The sequence below is a fragment of the Cricetulus griseus genome, chromosome 8 (assembly GCF_003668045.3).
Source record: "Cricetulus griseus strain 17A/GY chromosome 8, alternate assembly CriGri-PICRH-1.0, whole genome shotgun sequence".
Lineage (NCBI taxonomy): Eukaryota > Metazoa > Chordata > Mammalia > Rodentia > Cricetidae > Cricetulus > Cricetulus griseus.
In genome coordinates, this window is record NC_048601.1 from 25,172,825 (window position 1) to 25,192,256 (window position 19,432).

At 37.5% G+C, this 19,432-nt stretch overlaps 1 protein-coding gene and 1 pseudogene across 6 annotated transcripts in view; both read left to right on the forward strand.

The window, feature by feature from the left end:
- The window catches only part of Erc1 (ELKS/RAB6-interacting/CAST family member 1), a 307,389-nt gene that overhangs the window by 162,688 nt on the left and 125,269 nt on the right, over window positions 1-19,432 (forward strand). For 5 of the 6 annotated variants that reach the window (XM_027429286.2, XM_027429282.2, XM_027429284.1 and 2 more), the window contains one exon: window positions 2,591-2,751. In XM_027429286.2, the coding sequence (XP_027285087.1) occupies window positions 2,591-2,751 (161 nt within the window). Of the gene's footprint in view, window positions 1-2,590; window positions 2,752-17,523; window positions 17,635-19,432 lie in introns of all 6 variants that reach the window. The other variant, XR_004770988.1, reaches the window with a different exon arrangement.
- LOC113837060 lies at window positions 16,240-16,337 on the forward strand (annotated as a pseudogene).

The following is a 19,432-nucleotide window of genomic DNA, read 5'->3' on the forward strand; positions in this document are numbered from 1 at the left end:
TTTGTGTTGTTAATGGCATTAAGTAAGTTAGATACACATACTCAGAAAGCTAATTTTGACCACTGCAGTGTATGCAGAAATCAGTGTATGTGTTTTATAAATCTAAACATGAATAATCAAGATTTTATAAAGATAGAATAACCTTATGACTTTGATATAGACAGACTCTTTTGCAGGGCACAAAACACTCCAAACGTAAGAAATAAGAACATAGCTGGGCAGTAGTGGCGCACACCTTTAATGCCAGCACTCGGGAAGCAAACAGGAGGATCTCTGTGAGTTCGAGGCCAGCCTGGTGTTTAGACTAAGTTCCAAAACAGGCATCAAAGCTACACAGAGAAACCCTGTCTCACCACCACTACCCCCCTTCCCCCCACCCCTGGCAAAGAACACTTGCATGCCTTTAATCCCAGCATTTGGCAGGCAGAGGCAGGTGGCTCTCCCAAGTTGGGGCCAGCTACACAGAGAACCCATCTCTCAAATAAAAAACACAACAAAACTGAACAAAAGCTTCCAAAAAAAAAAAAAGCCTATGTTTATTAAGGTCCACTCAATTAAATAGTCCCTGTCAAAGCATCATAAAATATGTCTTTGTGTTTTCAGAAAGTAGAATATGCAGTTAGGAAAATTATGCCACTATATGGTATGATTACCATCAGCATGGATGGTTCTTAGAAAAAGCCAGTTAATTATATGTTATATGATTCCATTTGCAAAGTTAAAGCAGGCAGAATAATCAAGTTTGAAAAAACAGAATACTTTTTATCTGGAAAGGGACATAGAGGCAGTTTCTGGATGCTAACAGTGTTCACTTTGTTAATCTACGTGCTAAAAGATGCATTGACTTTGAGCAGATTTTTCAAGATCTACATTTATTGCTTATCTTCCTGTACTTTGTACTTCTGTAAAAGAATTACCAAAAATTGTTTATTGCAAAGGGATATATGGAGCTTCCTTTTGTGTAGGGAGAGAAGAATTTGACTGTTTATTCTTGCTTTTGCTTTTGTTTGTAAACTTTCTACGTTATGTAAGAAACTGATATGCTTGGTTGCAAGAAATGGTGCAATACAGGATGCCAGGGAGATTTTTGAGAGCTGTGTAGGCAAAGCAGTAAATGCTGATGGAACAAATACATCTTTCTCTTTCTGTGTTAGCACCTGCATATGGTGCATGTTTGTTTGCCATTGGTTTTGTGGTCAACATAAGAATCTCTACATAACATATTTACTCAGTTTTAGAAAAGTTTACATTAATGAAATGGATAGAATGGAATTAACTCTTATCAGTGATTCCTAGAAAGCTGGGGGTAATATATATTCACATAAAATTTGCAGAAGTAAATGTGTACCTAAGGAAGTCCAACCATTAGGGCAAGGATCAGCTTGAGCTCTTGGGAAGATAGATAAGTAATGCAGGTACCCAAATGCAAATGTGCTTTTCTTTCTGTTGAGTAGCCAAGTGGTTAGGTACCAGGCACTCGTTTGAAGGAGCCTGTAAACAGCTCTGTTATGTTTACCATAGCCTGTCTTTAAACAGCTCTCAGTTGCAGCACAAAAATTGGTTTGTGTAAGAGTGAGTGAATGACAGAATTTCTGCCTCTATCTACCCTCTTTTACTTTTGTAAAGATTAGTTATCAGCATGTTGAGAGGTAGTGTAATATAAACTTCAACAATTGGTGCTCCGTGCTCACCTGTGAGACCCCTTTTGGTGATAGCATGCTTTCCTCAGTATAGTTTTTATTTAAGTAGTTCAAATTCGAGTGACCTACTCGAATGAGTGAAAATAGCTTATGAAGTGCATACCTTCCTCTGTGTTTCTTTTCTCTGTATTTTACCATTCTGTATTTTTGTTGCCTGGAAAATGTTTTTTTTTTTGTTATTTCAAATCTGTTTCTGTCAAGGCTTCTCCTTTCCCAGATCTGTTTAAAGTCTTGTGCCTCTTTTATAGGATCATCTATTTTGGGTTTAAAATAAAGAGAACTCTTTAATGGCGCAAACAATAGAACCTAATTCAGATGTATAAAAACTGTTTGTCCTTTATTTCATATATTCCTTCCATAAGTATTAGTATTTTGTGCTTTATTTTTTATTTGTGTGTGGGGGCAGTGTATGTGTGATAGAGAAAGTGCACATATACCACCTGTGGAGGTCAGAAGACAACTGTGTGGAGTTAGTTCTCTCCTTTGACCTTTAGTTGGATTCAAGGGATTGAACTCGGGTCATTCAGGCATCATTAGGGTTACAAAACAAGTGCTTTACAAGTTGAACCACCTTGCTGGGTCTATTCTCTTTTCCACTCTCCCTCTACCCCCACTTAAATGTTCCTTATTACATTCATTCACTCATTTATTTATAGCTGCTGTTTGCTGGGGACTGAATCTACAGTCTCGGACATGCTCTCTACCCCAGAAATAAATCTCCACCCCATTTATTCTTGATGTGTATATATACATCATCAGAAAGAGTTTAGAAATTTCAAAATGATTAGTATGTCTTCCATTTTATCAGCCCAGGAGTTGCCCATGGCCCATCCACACACTCTGGATTTGATCATGGTATTCTACTTTTTTCTTTTCTGTATGTGTCATAGGTGGAAGAACTGTTGATGGCCATGGAGAAGGTGAAGCAGGAACTGGAGTCCATGAAAGCTAAGCTGTCCTCCACTCAGCAGTCCCTGGCAGAGAAGGAGACACATCTCACCAACCTCCGGGCAGAGAGAAGGAAGCACCTAGAGGAAGTTCTGGAGATGAAGTAAGTCTCCCACCATTGTTCTTTGGGCTCCACTGAGTTGATATGCTTCTGGTAATTTGTTTTTGTATCTGTGTGCATTACTCCATTACACTTAGCCTAATTGTAATGCCAGCTGAATTCTCCTACTTTCTAGAAAACGTTTTGTCAAACATGGCACATATCCTGCTCAAACTACATTGCTTTTACTTCTTTTGCACCTAATTTTAGAGTGTGATGACATATATTTCTTTGAATTACTCCCTGCAATGCTTAAATTCTTCTGGAAGGTTCAGTTCAGCTGGGAAGAGGCCCCTACTTCTAATGTCTTACTATATCTCCTATCGTAGACATATTAAAAAGTTCTTACTCTAGGACCAGCAAAGTGTCCTCCCCTGTAAAGGTGCTTTGTGAAGCCTGATGACCTGAGTTCAGTCCCTAGACCCATGTAAATGTGGAGGGAGAACCAGTTTCACAAAGTTGTCTTCTTACTTTTCACATGTGTGCACACATGCATACACATACAATGTAATTTTTTTTAATTAAACACTTATTCTAAGCATTTTCAAATATATATATAAAAGTAGAACAGTATAATGGATTTTCATAGACTTACCATTGATTTGATAATTACTGTTTGCCACACCAGACACCACTTTTTATAAATTGTCACTTTCAGCACAACATTACTATATGACATTTTCCTTCTTGCCTCACATCATATAGGTTCCTGAGATTGAAATCTGTTTCTGCTAATACATTTGGAGTATTCTTTTTATGCTTCGTGAAATTTTTAAGAAAAACAGTTATGTCACTTACGTCTCTTGAGATCCCAGTGGTAGCACTGTTTCCATTACAGTTAACAGTTATCACCCACGTGTGTCGCACTGTGCTGTTCCGCCAAACCCACGGTTCTGGTGCTGTCTTCACAATGCATATGATGTCACACCAAGTTGTCTGTATTTGTTCTGGCTTCTTACCTTTGTCATCTTATTCACTGATGTCCTTTCTCTTTGATATTGCTCGATTTTCTCACACATGATCATTCCTGGCCTATCATCTTCTCTACTTCAATACACGGTCTCTCTTAGCTAAAATAAGGGTGTCATGACACCCCCCCACCCCCAAGTGTAGTCCTTTAAGCTGTTAATGTCTCTTTTCTGTTGTTTGAACTGTGGATACACTGTGAATACCTGGATTAATATAGTAGCTGAGGATCTTGCCAGGATCCCTGGAGAAACAGGCCTTGTGAAAACAACACTGAGTTTTGTTTTGTACCTCTTAAACACTGGTTGATCGTTTTCTTATCAGAATTTTCCCACTCAGTTCAAATGGCAACTTCCAGAAAAATAGAAGTTTGTTTGCTACTGGAATTTCCTTTTATTATTAAAACTTTGAGACTTTATGAAGTGTTTTTTTAAATGCTTGAAAGAAAGGTAATTGTGTGAGATTTATTTAGTAGTAACACAGTATGAAAGTTCATTATAAATTTTCCTCTCCATCCTATTCCAGGAAAATAAATACCATGATTAGTAAAACTTATCAATAAGATCTTAAATCTCACATAATAAACAGTAAAAAAATGTAGAGGTATGTGCCAGTAGTATAGAAATTTTTTTAAAAATTGAAATGAAACACTAAACCCCTGCTTTTTAGGGATGACCCATTTCTTAAATCACTTTCTTAATTGCCCATATTGTATTACTGTGACATTGTGATTTTTTCTAAAGATATATTTATGTTTTTCTTTTATGAATGTTTGCTACATGTGTATCACTTGTGTGTCTGGTGCCTATGAAGGCATAAGAGGGTATTTTGTAAACAGGGTTACAAATGGTAATGAGCCACCATGTGGGTGCTGAAAACCAAACCTGGACACTATTGAAGAGCATCCAGTGCTCTTAACCACTGAACTTTCTGTAGCCCTCATTATGTTTTGACTTAGATATTTCACAAGCTTTGTGCCATATACACTGTGCCATCTGAAAAGCTTTCACAGTGGCTCAGGCTTTACACTACACTTAAGTTTCCTGCTATCTTCTGTGGTGTTCTAGTGTTAATAAAAGCTTTTGAGATAAAAACCTAATAAATCTAAGGAACAGTGGAGGGATAATCAAGTGACCCTACTCTCTATGTCTTTCCCATCACAAAGCCCTGGAAATCTTCCTCAAGCCCTTTCTTTTCTCTTCCTATCCCTCTCTATTTCACTTCCTCAGTCTTCCAACAACTCTATGGCTAATCTTGATCAGCCGATCATTGGTTTAATGTGACTTTATTGGCATAGTGAGGTGGCAGTACAAACAGTTCCCTTGAATCATTTACCCCTTTTTGTCTAAATAAAAAGGAAGGGTTTAAAAATCTAACATTGTAAAACTGTATACAACAATTATTGAGTAAAAAATACATTCACTATGTCTAGTCCATTAGCATTTGGCAAATTCAAAGAAAATACTCCATTATTTATCCTATTTTGGTGAGTCCAAAGTTTTGTACTTGATTTACTTTATACCAAAAATACTAAATTTCATATTCTGTAGGTCTCTGAAGTGTTTGAAGACCATCTGTTTAAAATATATCTCAGTTTGACCTTGAAAATATACCTAACATGACTGTAAGTTTGTTACAGATGACTAACTACTAACCTATTTTCCTAAATAGCTGTCAAGGACTAGAACTTTATATTTTTAAATGAACTGCATAGGTATAATACCTTAAACAACAAATAGAAACATATAGTTTAATAAAAATAACCTTAAATTTTTATTAATTTGCAAAAATATCTTAAACAAGAGTAAAAACATATAGTATAACAAAAATAACCTTAAATTTGTATCAATATACAAAATCCATACCAATATAAAATATTTGAGACTAGTATTTATATTTTTGGTTTGAAAGTAGATTCAATAATCTACCCTTTTATCTTATCATTTCTATATCCCCCCTTTTTCTTTTAAGAAGGAGATCCCTGGATCTAATTTACCTTTAGTTTCCTCCCTAACCATGACCAATAACAACTTGTAACCAACTCTCCCTAAACGATGACAAGCATCCATTGAACAACCAAAAACGACCTACCCAACTTCTTGTGAATGTTCCTGTCATGTTCTTAAATTTACGTTTCTGCTCTGGGGACAACAGCATCTTTAAGGGCACCCTAAAAATTTTGAGATAAAGATCAAATCGTGGGAGAGCTAGCTGCTATCCAGTCTCAGTGTGATGGGAAAATGCAAGGCTTATCTGAAGTTCTGGGTGGAGTAGTCTGTGATGCCCCATAATCTTAGCTAAAGTGTTTGTCAGCTTAGTGGTATTATCACCATCCAGGTGGAATCATTGTTGTGGGACCACATCATCCTTTTGGAGACTTCAAAGGTCGCTCTTAGGAATGAATGGTCATGGTTCCTTGTAGAAAACCAAAACATTTTAAGTGTTATATGCAGCAGATCTTGGAGAGATTAAAGGACCACAGTCTATTAAATACACCCAGGATACACGAACTTAGTTCATAGTTACCTGCCTCATACTCAAGCCTGAAATTACATAAGGAAGCTAGATGAAGCCTATTTCCAGAATTAGTTAGTACTCTATATGACCATTAACATCATGACAGAGAGTTTAAAATATGTATGTATGTATGTGTGTGTGTGTGTATACACATACATCTTACCAATTTTGAGATAATATTTGTACCTTAAGAAAAGTTTTGAAGTGTCAAAGTAAAACCAAAGTATTATGAGATAAGTGGCAATAGGCAATAGGATAGTGCATTAATTTTGGTTTTCTTTTGTCCTATACCATGTGGCTCTTCTGACATGAGACAGAGACCTTGCATTTTCCTCTAACAAGCATGCTTGGGTTTAGAGAACTAGAGAGCTCCAACTCCAAAGCCAGCTTTAAATTTTAATTGAGTTGGGCCTACAAAAAGACAGTTTTCCTTATATGTCTGTGGAGAACAGTAGAAACAAACATTTGGGAAGGTTTATGAAATTTTTTTCCTATTGGAAACATATTATGTCATTACGCCAGTTTACTCTTTTTCTTGGGACTGTTTCTCTGGGTGATTTGTCCTCCTTCAGTTGCCTCATTTGTCCAGTGGTCTTCAGTTTCTTTAGCTGGATGCTTTAATTCTCCTGGAAAGACAAAAACAAAACCCTGCCCCAACTTTCACTTTGGGGAGGTTTCCCTTTATAGCTGATCAAATGAAAGACATCTGTATTATAACTTAATTTAGATGGAATGGCCATGCAGTTGATGAACTATTGCCTTTCTTAATCAAGAGGTCTCTCCTGTTTGAATCTAGTCTAATCTTTATCAGTTTTGGTGATGTCCATAGTTTTTCTTCTTCTGTGAAAACAAAAAGCAAAACCTCTTCCCCAATGTAACACATATCCCGGTTTCTATTCTGAGGTCAACACATTTTTGAAGAATACAGGCTGATTTAATGCAGTATTTTCTTCCATTATCCAATGTCTCTCCCCAACTGTTGTTCTGTTCTCATTAGCATTAAAGAAATTTAATGTTAATAAAGCATCTGGGAGGGAGGGGAGTACCCCTTTCTGTTTATTAAGTATATCTTTTAAAGTGCTATTAGATCTTTCTATAACTGCTTGTCCTGTAGGATTGCATGGTATGCGTGTAATATGATTCATATTGTAATATACAAAATGCTGTTTTATTTTGCTAGAGACACATGTTGGAGCATTGTCAGTCTTAATTTGTGGAGGTATCCCTATGATGGCCATAACTTCTAATAAATGCATAATTACAGGGTCAACCTTTTCAGAACTTAAACAGATGCCCTTTGAAAACCTAAATCTATGGTACGGTGCGCATACTTTAATTTTTCAAACTCTGAAAAATCAGACACCTTCATTTGCCACATTTTATTTCTTTGAGTATCCTTTGGTTTACTTCCTGCAGGTAATGAAGTCTGGTAATACAAAGAACAAGTAGGACATTTCCTCATAATTTCCTTGGCTTGATTGATGTGGTGTTTCTTTGGAAATTCAGAGGCTTCTAGCATAGTTCCTTCCAATAGTTGATCAATTTCATTATTACCTTCTGCTAGAGGGCCTGCTAAGCCCATATGGGATCTGCTATATGTGTGTTATATGTGTATAAGGCATGATTTCTATGCCTGATAATTGAATAAATAACAAAATTGTGAATCATCTGGAATAAGTTCAGCAGTTTCAATATGTAAAACAACTCTTTCTTCATATTGAGAGTCAGTAACTATATTTAGAGGTTCTGGAAAATCTAATAGTGCCATGTAATTCTGAATTTTGACCAGATTCACAAGGGCTTTGAGCCACTTTACTCAAATTTCCTGATTTATAACTTGCCTTCTTTACTGATTCATTTGCATCAGTATAGAAATAGAGGCTCCAGAAATTGGTGTTTCCTGTACAATGTGAGGAAGAATCCAAATAGTTCTCTTTATAAACTAGTCTCTTGCTTTTGAGATATTTATTGGTAATTTTTCCCCCAAAATTACTGCAGTTCTTTCCCAGTTTTCATTTTCTGTCCATTATAAGGCAATTTCAGCACTAGTGAAAGGTACCACAATTTCTGCTGGGTCTATTCCTATTAATTGATGTAATCACAATTTTCCTATCAGAATTAATTCAGAAACCTTTCCAAATAGGTCTTTTAAGTTTTTACTGTTAGTGTGCTAAAAATATCTGTTCTAAGACTTTATCTTCTCTCTACATAAGAATTCCTGTATGAGAGTGCATAGAAGGCAGTATGACCAGGATATAATCAAGATGTGGATCCAAATGATCCACATTAGCATCCTGTAATTTCTCTGCTACCAAAGCCAATTATCTCTCAGCCTCAGCTGTTAATTTTCTTCAACTATTTAAGTCCTTATTACCTTGTAAGGTTTGGAATAAATTACTTAGTTCTTGAGGTGTTAATCCATTTGTGGTCTGTAGCCAGTTAATATCTCCCAGCAGTTTTTGAAAATCATTAAGAGTTCGTAATTGTTCTCTCTTGATTTGTACTTTCTGTCATTGTAAACCTATTTTATATCCTAAATAATTAATAGAACCTCCTCTTTGTATTTTTTTTTCAGTAGAAATTTGTAGGCACCACCAAGGCAATTTTTCTTTACCTCATCAAACTTTTTTTTTCTACGATATCCAAGTCTGATTGAGCTAGTAATATATCATCCATATAATGGTAAATTATGGATTGAAGAAACTGTTTATGAATTATTTCCAATGGCTGTTGTACAAAATATTGACACAAGATGGGGCTGCTTAACATCCCTTGCAGAAGTATTTTTCTTCTTTTAACCTTTTAACATACTGAGAAATATTATATGTAGGCACTGTGAAGGCAAATTTTTTTATATCCTGTTCTTGTAAAGGTAGAGTTAAAAAACAGTATTTTAAATCAATCACTATACTAGACCATCCTTTAGGTAATAATGAAGACAGGAGAATTGCAGGCTGTAAAGAGCCCATTGGCTAAATCAACTTATTTATGGCTGTTAAATCTGATACCATTCTCCATTTTCCAGATTTCTTTTTAATGACAAGTATAGGAGAATTCCAAGGACTTGTTGATTCTTCAATATGGTGAGCATTTAGATACTCCTGTACCAGCTGTGCTAGTGCCTGCAATTTTTCTGATATCAAAGACCATTGTTCAACCCACACAGGTTCTTCAATTAACCATTTTAAAGGTAGGGCTGTTGGTACCCTTAAAAGACCAACAGCTGATGTGCCTTGTTTATGTACAACCTGAAAATGTATATGACTATTCTTGATAATCCTTTTTAATATTTCTCTCAGAAGCATTCTTTATTGTATGGCTTGTTTCTGAGATTGAAGGAAAGTTAATCTGGGTTTTCCATTGCTGCCACAAATGACATCCCCATAAATTCATTGCTGTATTAGCCACATATGGTTTTAATTTTCCTCTATGGCCCTAATTTTCCTCTCAACCTATCTTACACTTTATTTTACCTGAGATAAAGTTCCAAGAAGCTAAGCATTAGCCTCTTGAAGAGGCCAATCTGGATGCCAAGATGTTGGTGAAATTATCATTACATCTGTACCTCTGTCTAACAAACCCTGAATTTTTTTTTTTTTTTTCAGTTTGAATCTGAGTGTATTTTGCAGTTCTCAAACAAGGTTTTTTTTTATAGAGATATTTTCTTAGGGGATGTTTTTGTTAAACAAACCCAAACATATACATTATTGTTACTTAGCATAGTGACACAGAAATCCAAAACATAGAATCATCCAGGGTTAATCAAAACACAAAATTGTCCTTGACTAGTCAAAACATAGGACCGTCCTTGAATAACATAGGATCATCCAAGGCTAACCACATATTTCTTAAATAAAATTAATATATTTTTATGCAAACCCTCAATTTTAATTCCATTTATATAGTTTTTTTGTTTTGTTTTGTTTTTTAGCTTTAGTCTTGTTTCGTTTATAGCAGTTTGCCAAATTCTTGTTCTCTGGTCTCACCTGACCTTTTTGTTGTATCAAGCTGTTCTGTCTTTGATCACATCCAGAGCACTATGATTTTTAACAACAGGCATTAAGTCTTTTAATTGCTCTGTGGATGAGTTTGTCTGATTCTAACAGCTAATGATTGAGCCAAATTTGGTATTGGGGACTATGGGAGGCCTCTCAGGGCATTTTCCATTAGCAAAGGGTTACCTTGCCCGTCCTTTGTTGAGCTTCATTCATTAATCGAATGCTGGACTTTACCACACCTCTGTATACTCAGGGGGCCTTCTGTTTGGATTACCTCTAGAAAAAAACATTGTTTCTAGGAACATTTTGCCTACAGTCCCTTTTTAAATGACCTTGTTTACCACAACTAAAACATCTGACATTTTGATTTTTCTTAAAATTTCCAGATATTACTTCTCCTACTAAAGCAGCATCATATGCATGAGATCCAGTATCAGCCTATTTCTAATCCATTCATCTGTTGGTGCAGATCTTGGCTTTAAAGGCCTAATCACTCTTTTGCATTGTGAATTAGCATTTTTTTTTTCCTGTGACAGGGTTTCTCTGTATTATTTTGGAGCCTGTCTTGGAACTTGCTCTGTAGACCAGGCTGGTCTGGAACTCACAGAGAGCCACCTGCCTCTACCTCCCAAGTGCTGGGATTAATGGCATGTGCCACCAACGGCCATCGATGGATTAGCATTTTCAAATGCCCAAGGTTTAATTAATTTTTATCCACCTTCTGGATCTACTATCATTCTATTTTAGCAGGACTCAATCTTTGTAGAACATCAGTGGGCCTTGTTTATCTTTAGTAAATGACTCAATTCTCTTCCCTGGTCCTTATACTCCATCCCAAGCTTTCAAAGCTGCTATATGACAGCACCAAGGTGTGATCATCAAATCTAGACTGTCTTTGCAAATCAGCATAATGGCCTTCTCCAAGGAACTGGTCTTGGAAAATTTCTGTACTCAGGCCCTACCTTGTTCTTTTTCCATTGTAACTGAGAGCCAGCTTCCAATACTCCTGTAGCTAAATCTGCCCATTGTTTTGGGACAATTCTGTTCCAAGGTACCCATGAATTTAACATCTCCTTACACAGTGTGAATGTATCCCATATGACACAACTGCTTCTTTAAATCTCTTCAAATCTAAAACTTTTACAGGATTCCAGTCAACTTCTGCATAGCCTTGGGGGTGCCTACCATCTGGTGGTCGTTCTTTCATGGTAACTGGATAAACTAATGTTGCTTTTCTAATAACCTTGGGTGGTTCCTCTTCAATTTCTTAATGCAATGCTGTGGTAAATTCTTCTCTAAATTCCTATGTCTGTGTCTGAATATTTTTCTTATTTTCATTAGTACTTCCTTCTAAGGCTTGTTTGTATCTTATCAATCAAAATTTCATTATTTTCATTAGTAAGTCTTACTAAGGCTTGGATCTTATTAGTAGTAAGTTTTCTAAAGCTTGGGTCTTATCAGTAGTCTTAAGTTTTTTTAATCTTATCAGTCAAATTTTCATTATTTGAGAGTTATCAAACCTTTTTGGGATAAAATATGAATTACCAAACTGATAATAATTATAATTGGTATTTTTTCAGTCCCAGCTAAGTGATTTATCCCTTTACCACATTATAGTAGCACTAAACAGGATCTTAACTCACTGCATTGTGGTATTCCCGATACTTAGCATGGGAAAAGCCCCCCCCCCCTTTTTTTTTACTTAAAACCAAAAACAAACACCTAATTTCTCCTTTAAGAATTCCCAGGTGTCTCACACAACAGCATAGGTAGAGCAGAGGTGGAGAGTGGGGGGTGGTAATCAGTTGCAGTGGTGATGTTCATTATACTCCATGTTTGGTATACTTGAGTTTTGATTGTGCTTGCAGGGAGGGCAGGCTTCGTGTGCAGCGTGCCTGGAGCCACTGTGGCTGTTCATGTGAAATGCAGGGAGGGGGGCCAGCTCTAGGAGGAACCTACTTCTTGGGGACACAGCATGGGTGAGAACCAAGCTGTCTGCCTGTGGTGGGACACAGCCTACCCAAAGACACCCACTTGTGGGGCATTGGCAGTGAGAGGGCAGGGCTTGTTAGTGCACAGCACAGCCTGCCTGAAGGACAAAGCTGGCTGGCCTTTGGGGTTGTGGGTTGGCGCAGCTGTGGCTACTTCACTGCCTAAGTATGATCCAAGGCCGTGTGTTGGACACCAGATACAGTGTTTACCCAAATTGTTCTAGTGTTAATGAAAACTCAGGAGCTAGAAATTGAAAAAAAAAACTGATAAATCCAGGAACAGTGGAGGGGCCATCAGCTGACCTTATTCCCCATTTTTTTCCCATCACAAAGCCCTGCCAATACCCCCCCCCCAACTCCAGTCCCTCCTTCTGTCTTCCTGTTACTCTATTTGACTTCCTCGGTTTTCCAGTAACTCTATGGCTAATCCTTGTCAGCCAGTCACTGACTCTGTCCACTAACTGCTTTGTGCAGCAACTATTCTCATTTTTACCATGATGATCTTTAATAAGAAATGATCAGTGGATTGCTTAGATAGAATTGAGAACAGGTGCCTGTAGAGTGAGCTGTTAATATTAACCTTTTTTTCATTTTTCCTGGTGATAAGTCATAGGAAAAACAAAATCCTTTAAACCTATTAAATTACTAATAATTGAACAAACAAAAAAGCTTTCTCAGTGTAATTAGAGAGCTTGAATTGTCAAAGAAATAGAGGGGTTTGCCATGAGAAAAGGACCTAACCGTAGCTCTATACCCAGAATGAAAAATCATGTTAAGAAGACAGCAATGACCCATTTATACATAAAATTCTTCAGTAAAGCACTGGAATTGTCCAGTTTTATGGAACAATCCTGGCCTCATCAAACCAAGAGAAAATGACCTAATAGTTCTTTTCCATCTCTAGCATTTATGATTATAACTTTGGAGCATCTGTTACAGATAAATGGCAGCCATGAGTTTGGGGAGATGTAAAACTGTGCAGTTGGTGGCCTGCCAGTTCTTCATTAGGGACATTTGAGCTGGTTAAGCAAATCTAAGGAGAAGGAGCAGTTTTTATTTGCAAATCCCACAGTGGTCTTCTTTTCCTTCTTATGCTGTGGTTTTGTTAACTATTATTTTTTATTACCCTCTTATGTTAGCCTCTTTTCCCCAAGAAAGAAAAAAAGAATGAAAGGAGGAGGGACAAAATAATATAATAACAAGGATAATGACTATAGTAATTTTAATTTTAAGTCAAATTTAAGTCATGAAGATTTTAACAAGCTGGTTCAGTCTCTACTCTGAATTCAGTTAGCATCCCCCACTCTCTTAGTAATGAAAACAAAGCTCAGGAAGCATTTTCATTCCTTTAAAAAAAGATTTATGTTTCTATTCTTTTTATTTGAGTATATGTCACATATAGGCAAGTCTGCAGAGGCCAGAGCTTCAGAATTTTTGGCTCTTGAGTTAGAGGTGTTGTGAGCTGCCTCATGTGGGTGCTGAGCACCACACTCAGATTCTCTGGAAGAGCAGCAAATACTTTTAACTGCTAACCCTTCTTTCCAGCTTGTAGTTTTTGTTTTTTACTTTTTCAGGGGCCACTACCCAGCTCTCAAATAAATACATGGAGACTTATTCTTTCTTATGAGTGCCTGGCTTGAGCTTGGCTTGTTGTTTCTACCCGCTTTTCTTTTCCTCCTAATTTTTTCTTGTTTTATTTAAATTAAAAACAATCTTATTTTACACACCGATCCCAGTTCCCTCTCCCTCCTGTCCTCCTATGCTCCCTACCAACCCCCCATTGCACACCTCCCCCCCCCCCCCCGTCCACTCCCCAGGGTGTGTAAGGCCTCCCATTGGGGATTATCAAAGGCTCTCACATCATTTGGGGCAGGGCCTAGGCGCTCCCCATGCATCTAGGCTGAGAGAGTAACCCTCCATAGAGAATGTGCTGGTTCCCCTGCCAGAGGTCCCATAGACTACCCTGGTCTCCCAACTGAAACACACATTCAAGGGGCCTGGTTCAGACCTGGTTCCCCAGCTGTCAGCTGATGTCCATGCTAGGGAAATGTCCAGGGATCCACAAGGATGACCCCAACTAAGAATCTAAGCAATAGTGGAGAGACTACCTTAGATGCCCTTCCCTTGTAATGAGATTGATGACTACCTTATATTCCATCCTAGAGCCTTCATCCAGTAGCTGATGGAAGCATAAGCAGAGATCCACAGCTAAACACTGAGTTGAACTCCTCGAATCCAGTTGTAGAGAGGGAGGAGTGATGAACAAAGAGGTCAAGACCAGGCTGGAGAAACCCACAGAAACAGCTGATCTACCAGTTTTTCTTTACTTCATTATCCAGTCTACCTTTTGCCTCTGAACTTTTACCTTTCTCTCTTCTAAATACCTCTCTTTCCTTCCTTTATGGCTGGCTTTATAGCTAGGTGACTGGCCCCTGGCACCCTCCTCTTCTCCTTTTCTTGCTTCTTGCTCCTCTCTTCCCTTTAAAAATGTATCAATATACTAAAATCCATGCCAGTGCAAAATATCTGAGATTAATAGTCATCTTTTCATCCTGTATTTCCTTATTCCCCTAAATGATAACAAACATCCGTAACCCACCAAATAACCAAAATCATCCCCAGACCACCTCTTGGGAATGTGGGCATCTTGTTCTTTAGGCTACTTCCCATTGTCTGTGAGCAGTGGCATCTTTAAGGATCCCATAGAAAATCGAGATAATGGCCAAGTCCTGGGAAGATCAGCTGTAATCTTTGTTGATATATATTACCTGTCAAGATTCAGGATGTCTCCCCTGATCAAACCTGATCCATATTAACCTGGAAGGATCCCACACCCTTTTGTTTCCATAGGAAACAAACCTCCATAACCTCTTTTCCAACATAACATTTTTTTTTACTTCTTTTTTAAAGTTACAACATTCTTAAAATAACTAGGCTTCTTTATTTCGCAATCCCTTTCATAATCCTATATCTCCTAGCAGCTGTCTTGCTTATCAGCAAACAAAAATTCAAGGTCAATACAATACAGGATCCAGATTTCCTGTGTATTTCCCATTTCTCCATGGCTTATTTTTTTTTATATTACTTCTCTCTTTAAAGACTTTATTATTTTTTAAACTACTTACTCTTTTTCTATGACTTTCTTTCTTAAGCCTACACACATTTTTAAACACACTTGTACCTGTTTAGTGGTGCAGTAAGTAGCATTCTCCATCAGTCAGCCTGTTGATTTAGAGCTGTGCAGTTCATAGTGTCCTCCATCAGTCATCTAGATGGTCTAGAGCTGTGTAGTTAGTACCCATCGTCCTCCATCAATCATCTAGATGGTCTAGAGCTGTGTAGTTAGTACCCGTCGTCCTCCATCAATCATCTAGATGGTCTAGAGCTGTGTAGTTAGTACCCGTCGTCCTCCATCAGTCAGCTGGTTGCTCTATGCTGGCCACTGCTTCTTTCTCCTTGTTGATTGAACTTTAGGATCTGTATTTAATAGCTGTATATTTTTTTCCTCAACTTTCTATAACATTACCTAGGAAAATTTTCTAACTTACCATTTAGATTTATAACATAAAAATTTAAAGTTAATTATAGTCATTCTGAGAATGGTATAATCTAATTGAAATTAAATAATTTGCTGCCCATATTAGGTAAGAGCTTGTTAAATAATTAGGATTTTATAGATACACACAGGTGAAAAGTACAAAACTATATAGTCACTTCAGATGTGTTTGGAACACTCTTGGGCTTTTTTTTTTTCTACCTTAGTGTTATTTATATAGGCACATTTAAGTGCAGTTTGCATTTATGGGTTCATTTTCCACAGAAATAAATACCAAATGCCTGCACCACCTCACAGCGAATTAACATGCAATATTAAACTCTCAGTCTGTGACTTTCAAATCACAGGTTAAAGTACTTATTGCCAAGCCTGACAACTTTAATTCAGCCCCCAGAACTCACAAGGTTAAAGTTGTCATCTGACCTCCTGACTGTGCCATACATGTACAAACAAGTTTTTAAAAGAACATATTTGTTCAATAAAACTGGAACAATACAGAGAAGATTAGCATGTCCCCTGCACAACGATGAAATACAAATTCATGAAGCATTCCATTAAAAATAAAGGATTATGTGGATAAATTACACTAGAAAAATAGATATGTCAGTGAAAAGTGTGTGTGGGGGACTATCAATACAGTAACCCATTAAGTTAACAAGGTAAGAAGAAAAAATGAGCAAAGTACTGAGAACTACCTGAAGAAAATAAACAAAAGGAAAGAACATAGCTTTCACCAGTCACCTGAATGTAAATAGTCTTAATTCTTTACTAAAAACATGGACTTGCTTCGCAAATAGCATGATACAACCAAATGCTGCCTGTAAGAAGCTCACTTTACTTGTAAAGACATAAACAGAATGGAAGGATGAAAGTAAGCGGATTTCAGGAACAAGCATAGGTAGACATGTATGTTGGTAAAGACTACTACATACTGTTAGTCTGTTAGGCTTTCTATTGCTGTGAAGAGACACCATGACCACAGCCACTCTTACAAGGAAAACATTTAATTGTGGTGGCAGCTTACAATTTCATTGGTTCAGTCCATTATCATCATGGCAGGGAGCATGGCGGCATGAAGGCAGACATGATGCTGGCTACATTTTCATCAGAAGGCAACAGGAAGTGGTTCAATGTCAACCAAGCCTGCACAGTGAGACGCTGCCTCAAAACACACAGTTTTCTTTAAAGGTGTGGTACCTTGTGGGTTCACTGTGCTCCAGTGGAAAGCAACATATCTAAAAGTATAACAGCAGTAACAGTTTTCTTTTTGACAAAAAGGACAGAAGTTGGGTTGGTAGGAAAGGGGAGTCAATATTGTAGGCAGTTTTCTGTCCCACTAGCCAGTTCCCAAATAACCACACAGAGACTTATTTTTAATTTTAAATCCTTGGCTAATAGTTCAGGCTTGTTTCTAGCTAGCTCTGGTAACTTAAATTAACCCATTTCTATTCATCTATGTGCTGCCCCAGGCTCGTTTACATACTGCCCATCCTGCTCACTCTGCACCTGATGACACCTTGACTCTGCCTGTTTTTAATTTCAGCATTCTCTCTACCCTGAAAATCCCCTCTAGCCATCAGCCTGTCAGTTTTCATTAACAGTCATCACGGCATACCTTCACAGTGTACAGCAGGAGTACTCCACAGCAGGATGTGGCAGGAGTGAGGAGGCAATGAACATGATCAAAACACATTGTACAAAATTCTCAAATTCTCACCTGTTTATCCTCCCAATTTATATTTTACAGCATGGTCCTAGTCAAAGAGCACAGTGGGCTTCTCTGTGGAATCTGACAAGCAGAATAGGAGCTGCACACTACCACAGCAGCCACAGCAGGCCTCGAGTTTTGGAAGAAAGAGTAAATTTATGTTACTTTTATTTTATGTAGGAGTTTTTCTGACCAGAAATACTGTTGTCTTTGAGAGCTGTGTGCTTAGTAGTTATCAGTGGCAACAAACACTCTTGACCTTTAAATGTAGCCTCAGTTTTGCAGACAGCAATGTATAGGTCTGCAGAGACCCAGCAAGAATCGCCTTGCTTCTCCCTGGCTTAGTGTTGTCTCGGTTGTGCCCCTTACCTTTACTACCCTGCCCCTCCCCAGTGCCTGCCATGCTTATGTTCTCAGGTAACTGCCATTTCGGCTCATATTTCAGATGTGTAAAGTCAAGATTTCAGATTGCCTTTATCTAATGCTGACACCAGGAATTCAGATTTAAACTTGAAAGAGCGAGAACAAGTTGGCTCTCTTAGAGAAATAGCATTGATTCTGATGTGGGTATTTATTTTGATACTAGAAACCCTCTGCCTTCCCTCTCCTTTATTCTGGGTTCTCTTCCCAGTCTCCTGTCTCTCATTTCCTTCCCACTTCTTTCTAGGTTTCAGTATGTAGCCCTGGCTTCCTGGAACTCACAGAAATCCAAATGTTAGCATTGAACGCATGCACCACCACACAGAGCAAGAAACACTTATATCGTGGCTTCCTCTACTAAATATGAACTATACTCAAGTCTCATTTAATTTACACTTATTTTCTCTTTTTATCTTTGAGAGTGATACATGTCCCATTGCTGAACTGAGTAAAAGTTCTACCCAGACAGTTCTGTAGTAAACAAGTTGCTTAGAACACGTTTTTTCTAGCAAGTTACTCTGGAAATTAAGTTTCCCACTTTTCCTTGAGAATCTAAATCTAATTATTTTACAAGTATCTTTGGGAAACTTCAGAAGTTCCATGTTGTAGTCAGTCCTAGATACATTTCTGACTTTGTAAATTTTATCTCTAGTTGTCAAAACAGCCTATTCTAAGTTGTCCTATTTTCCCCTTTTCTGTTTTTTTTGTTTAAATTATTGTATTTAGGAACATTTTCCATAATTTTCCCCCTTTAAAGCTTTCCTACATTCTCTATTCTTATGGAGACACACATAGCAAATCATGGCCAATCTTACTAATTTAAAAAATTATTTTTTATATGAATATTTTGCATGTGTGCATGACATATGCATGCAGTACCCTTGGGAGCCAGAAGAGGGCATCATATCCTTCTGGAACTAGAGTAACCTATTAGGTGGGTTCTGGGAACCAAACCTGGTCTACAGCAAAAGCAGCAGTTAATTACTCTTAACTCCTGAGCCGTCTGTCTCTTCAGCCCACTGTTTTTGGATTTGTTGTATGCTCCAAAATTCTGCTGAGGATTTGGGTATAATATTCATTGAGATACTATTCCCATGCTTTTGAAGATCTCACAGACTTGCAGGCACACAGTGTCATGTGAAGAATGATCAGATTGCACAACAAATCACCAAGTTTTGTAGCTGAATATAAACTAGCAGCCACAGTGAGTAAAGAATAGCTTTCAGTAAATCATCTTGGAGGAAATAAGACTATTTTAATAGAAATTTCTATATATGTTGGTTTGTATTGAGCTTTTGAATTTTAATAAAATTACTTGTATGTTAAAGTTGATATTCATAGATTTCAAAAATATACTGGAGCTATTTGACATAGGAAAAGTTACATAGTTTAGTTTTCCTTATGGAAAGCCAGTCATACTTCTACCCTAAAGTATAAGGTTCCCTGTGTGCCCAAGTCAATTTGGCATCTCAGGACAACTTTACATTCACTTGTTAGCCATTGTGATAGTTCATTGCTGCTATGTTTA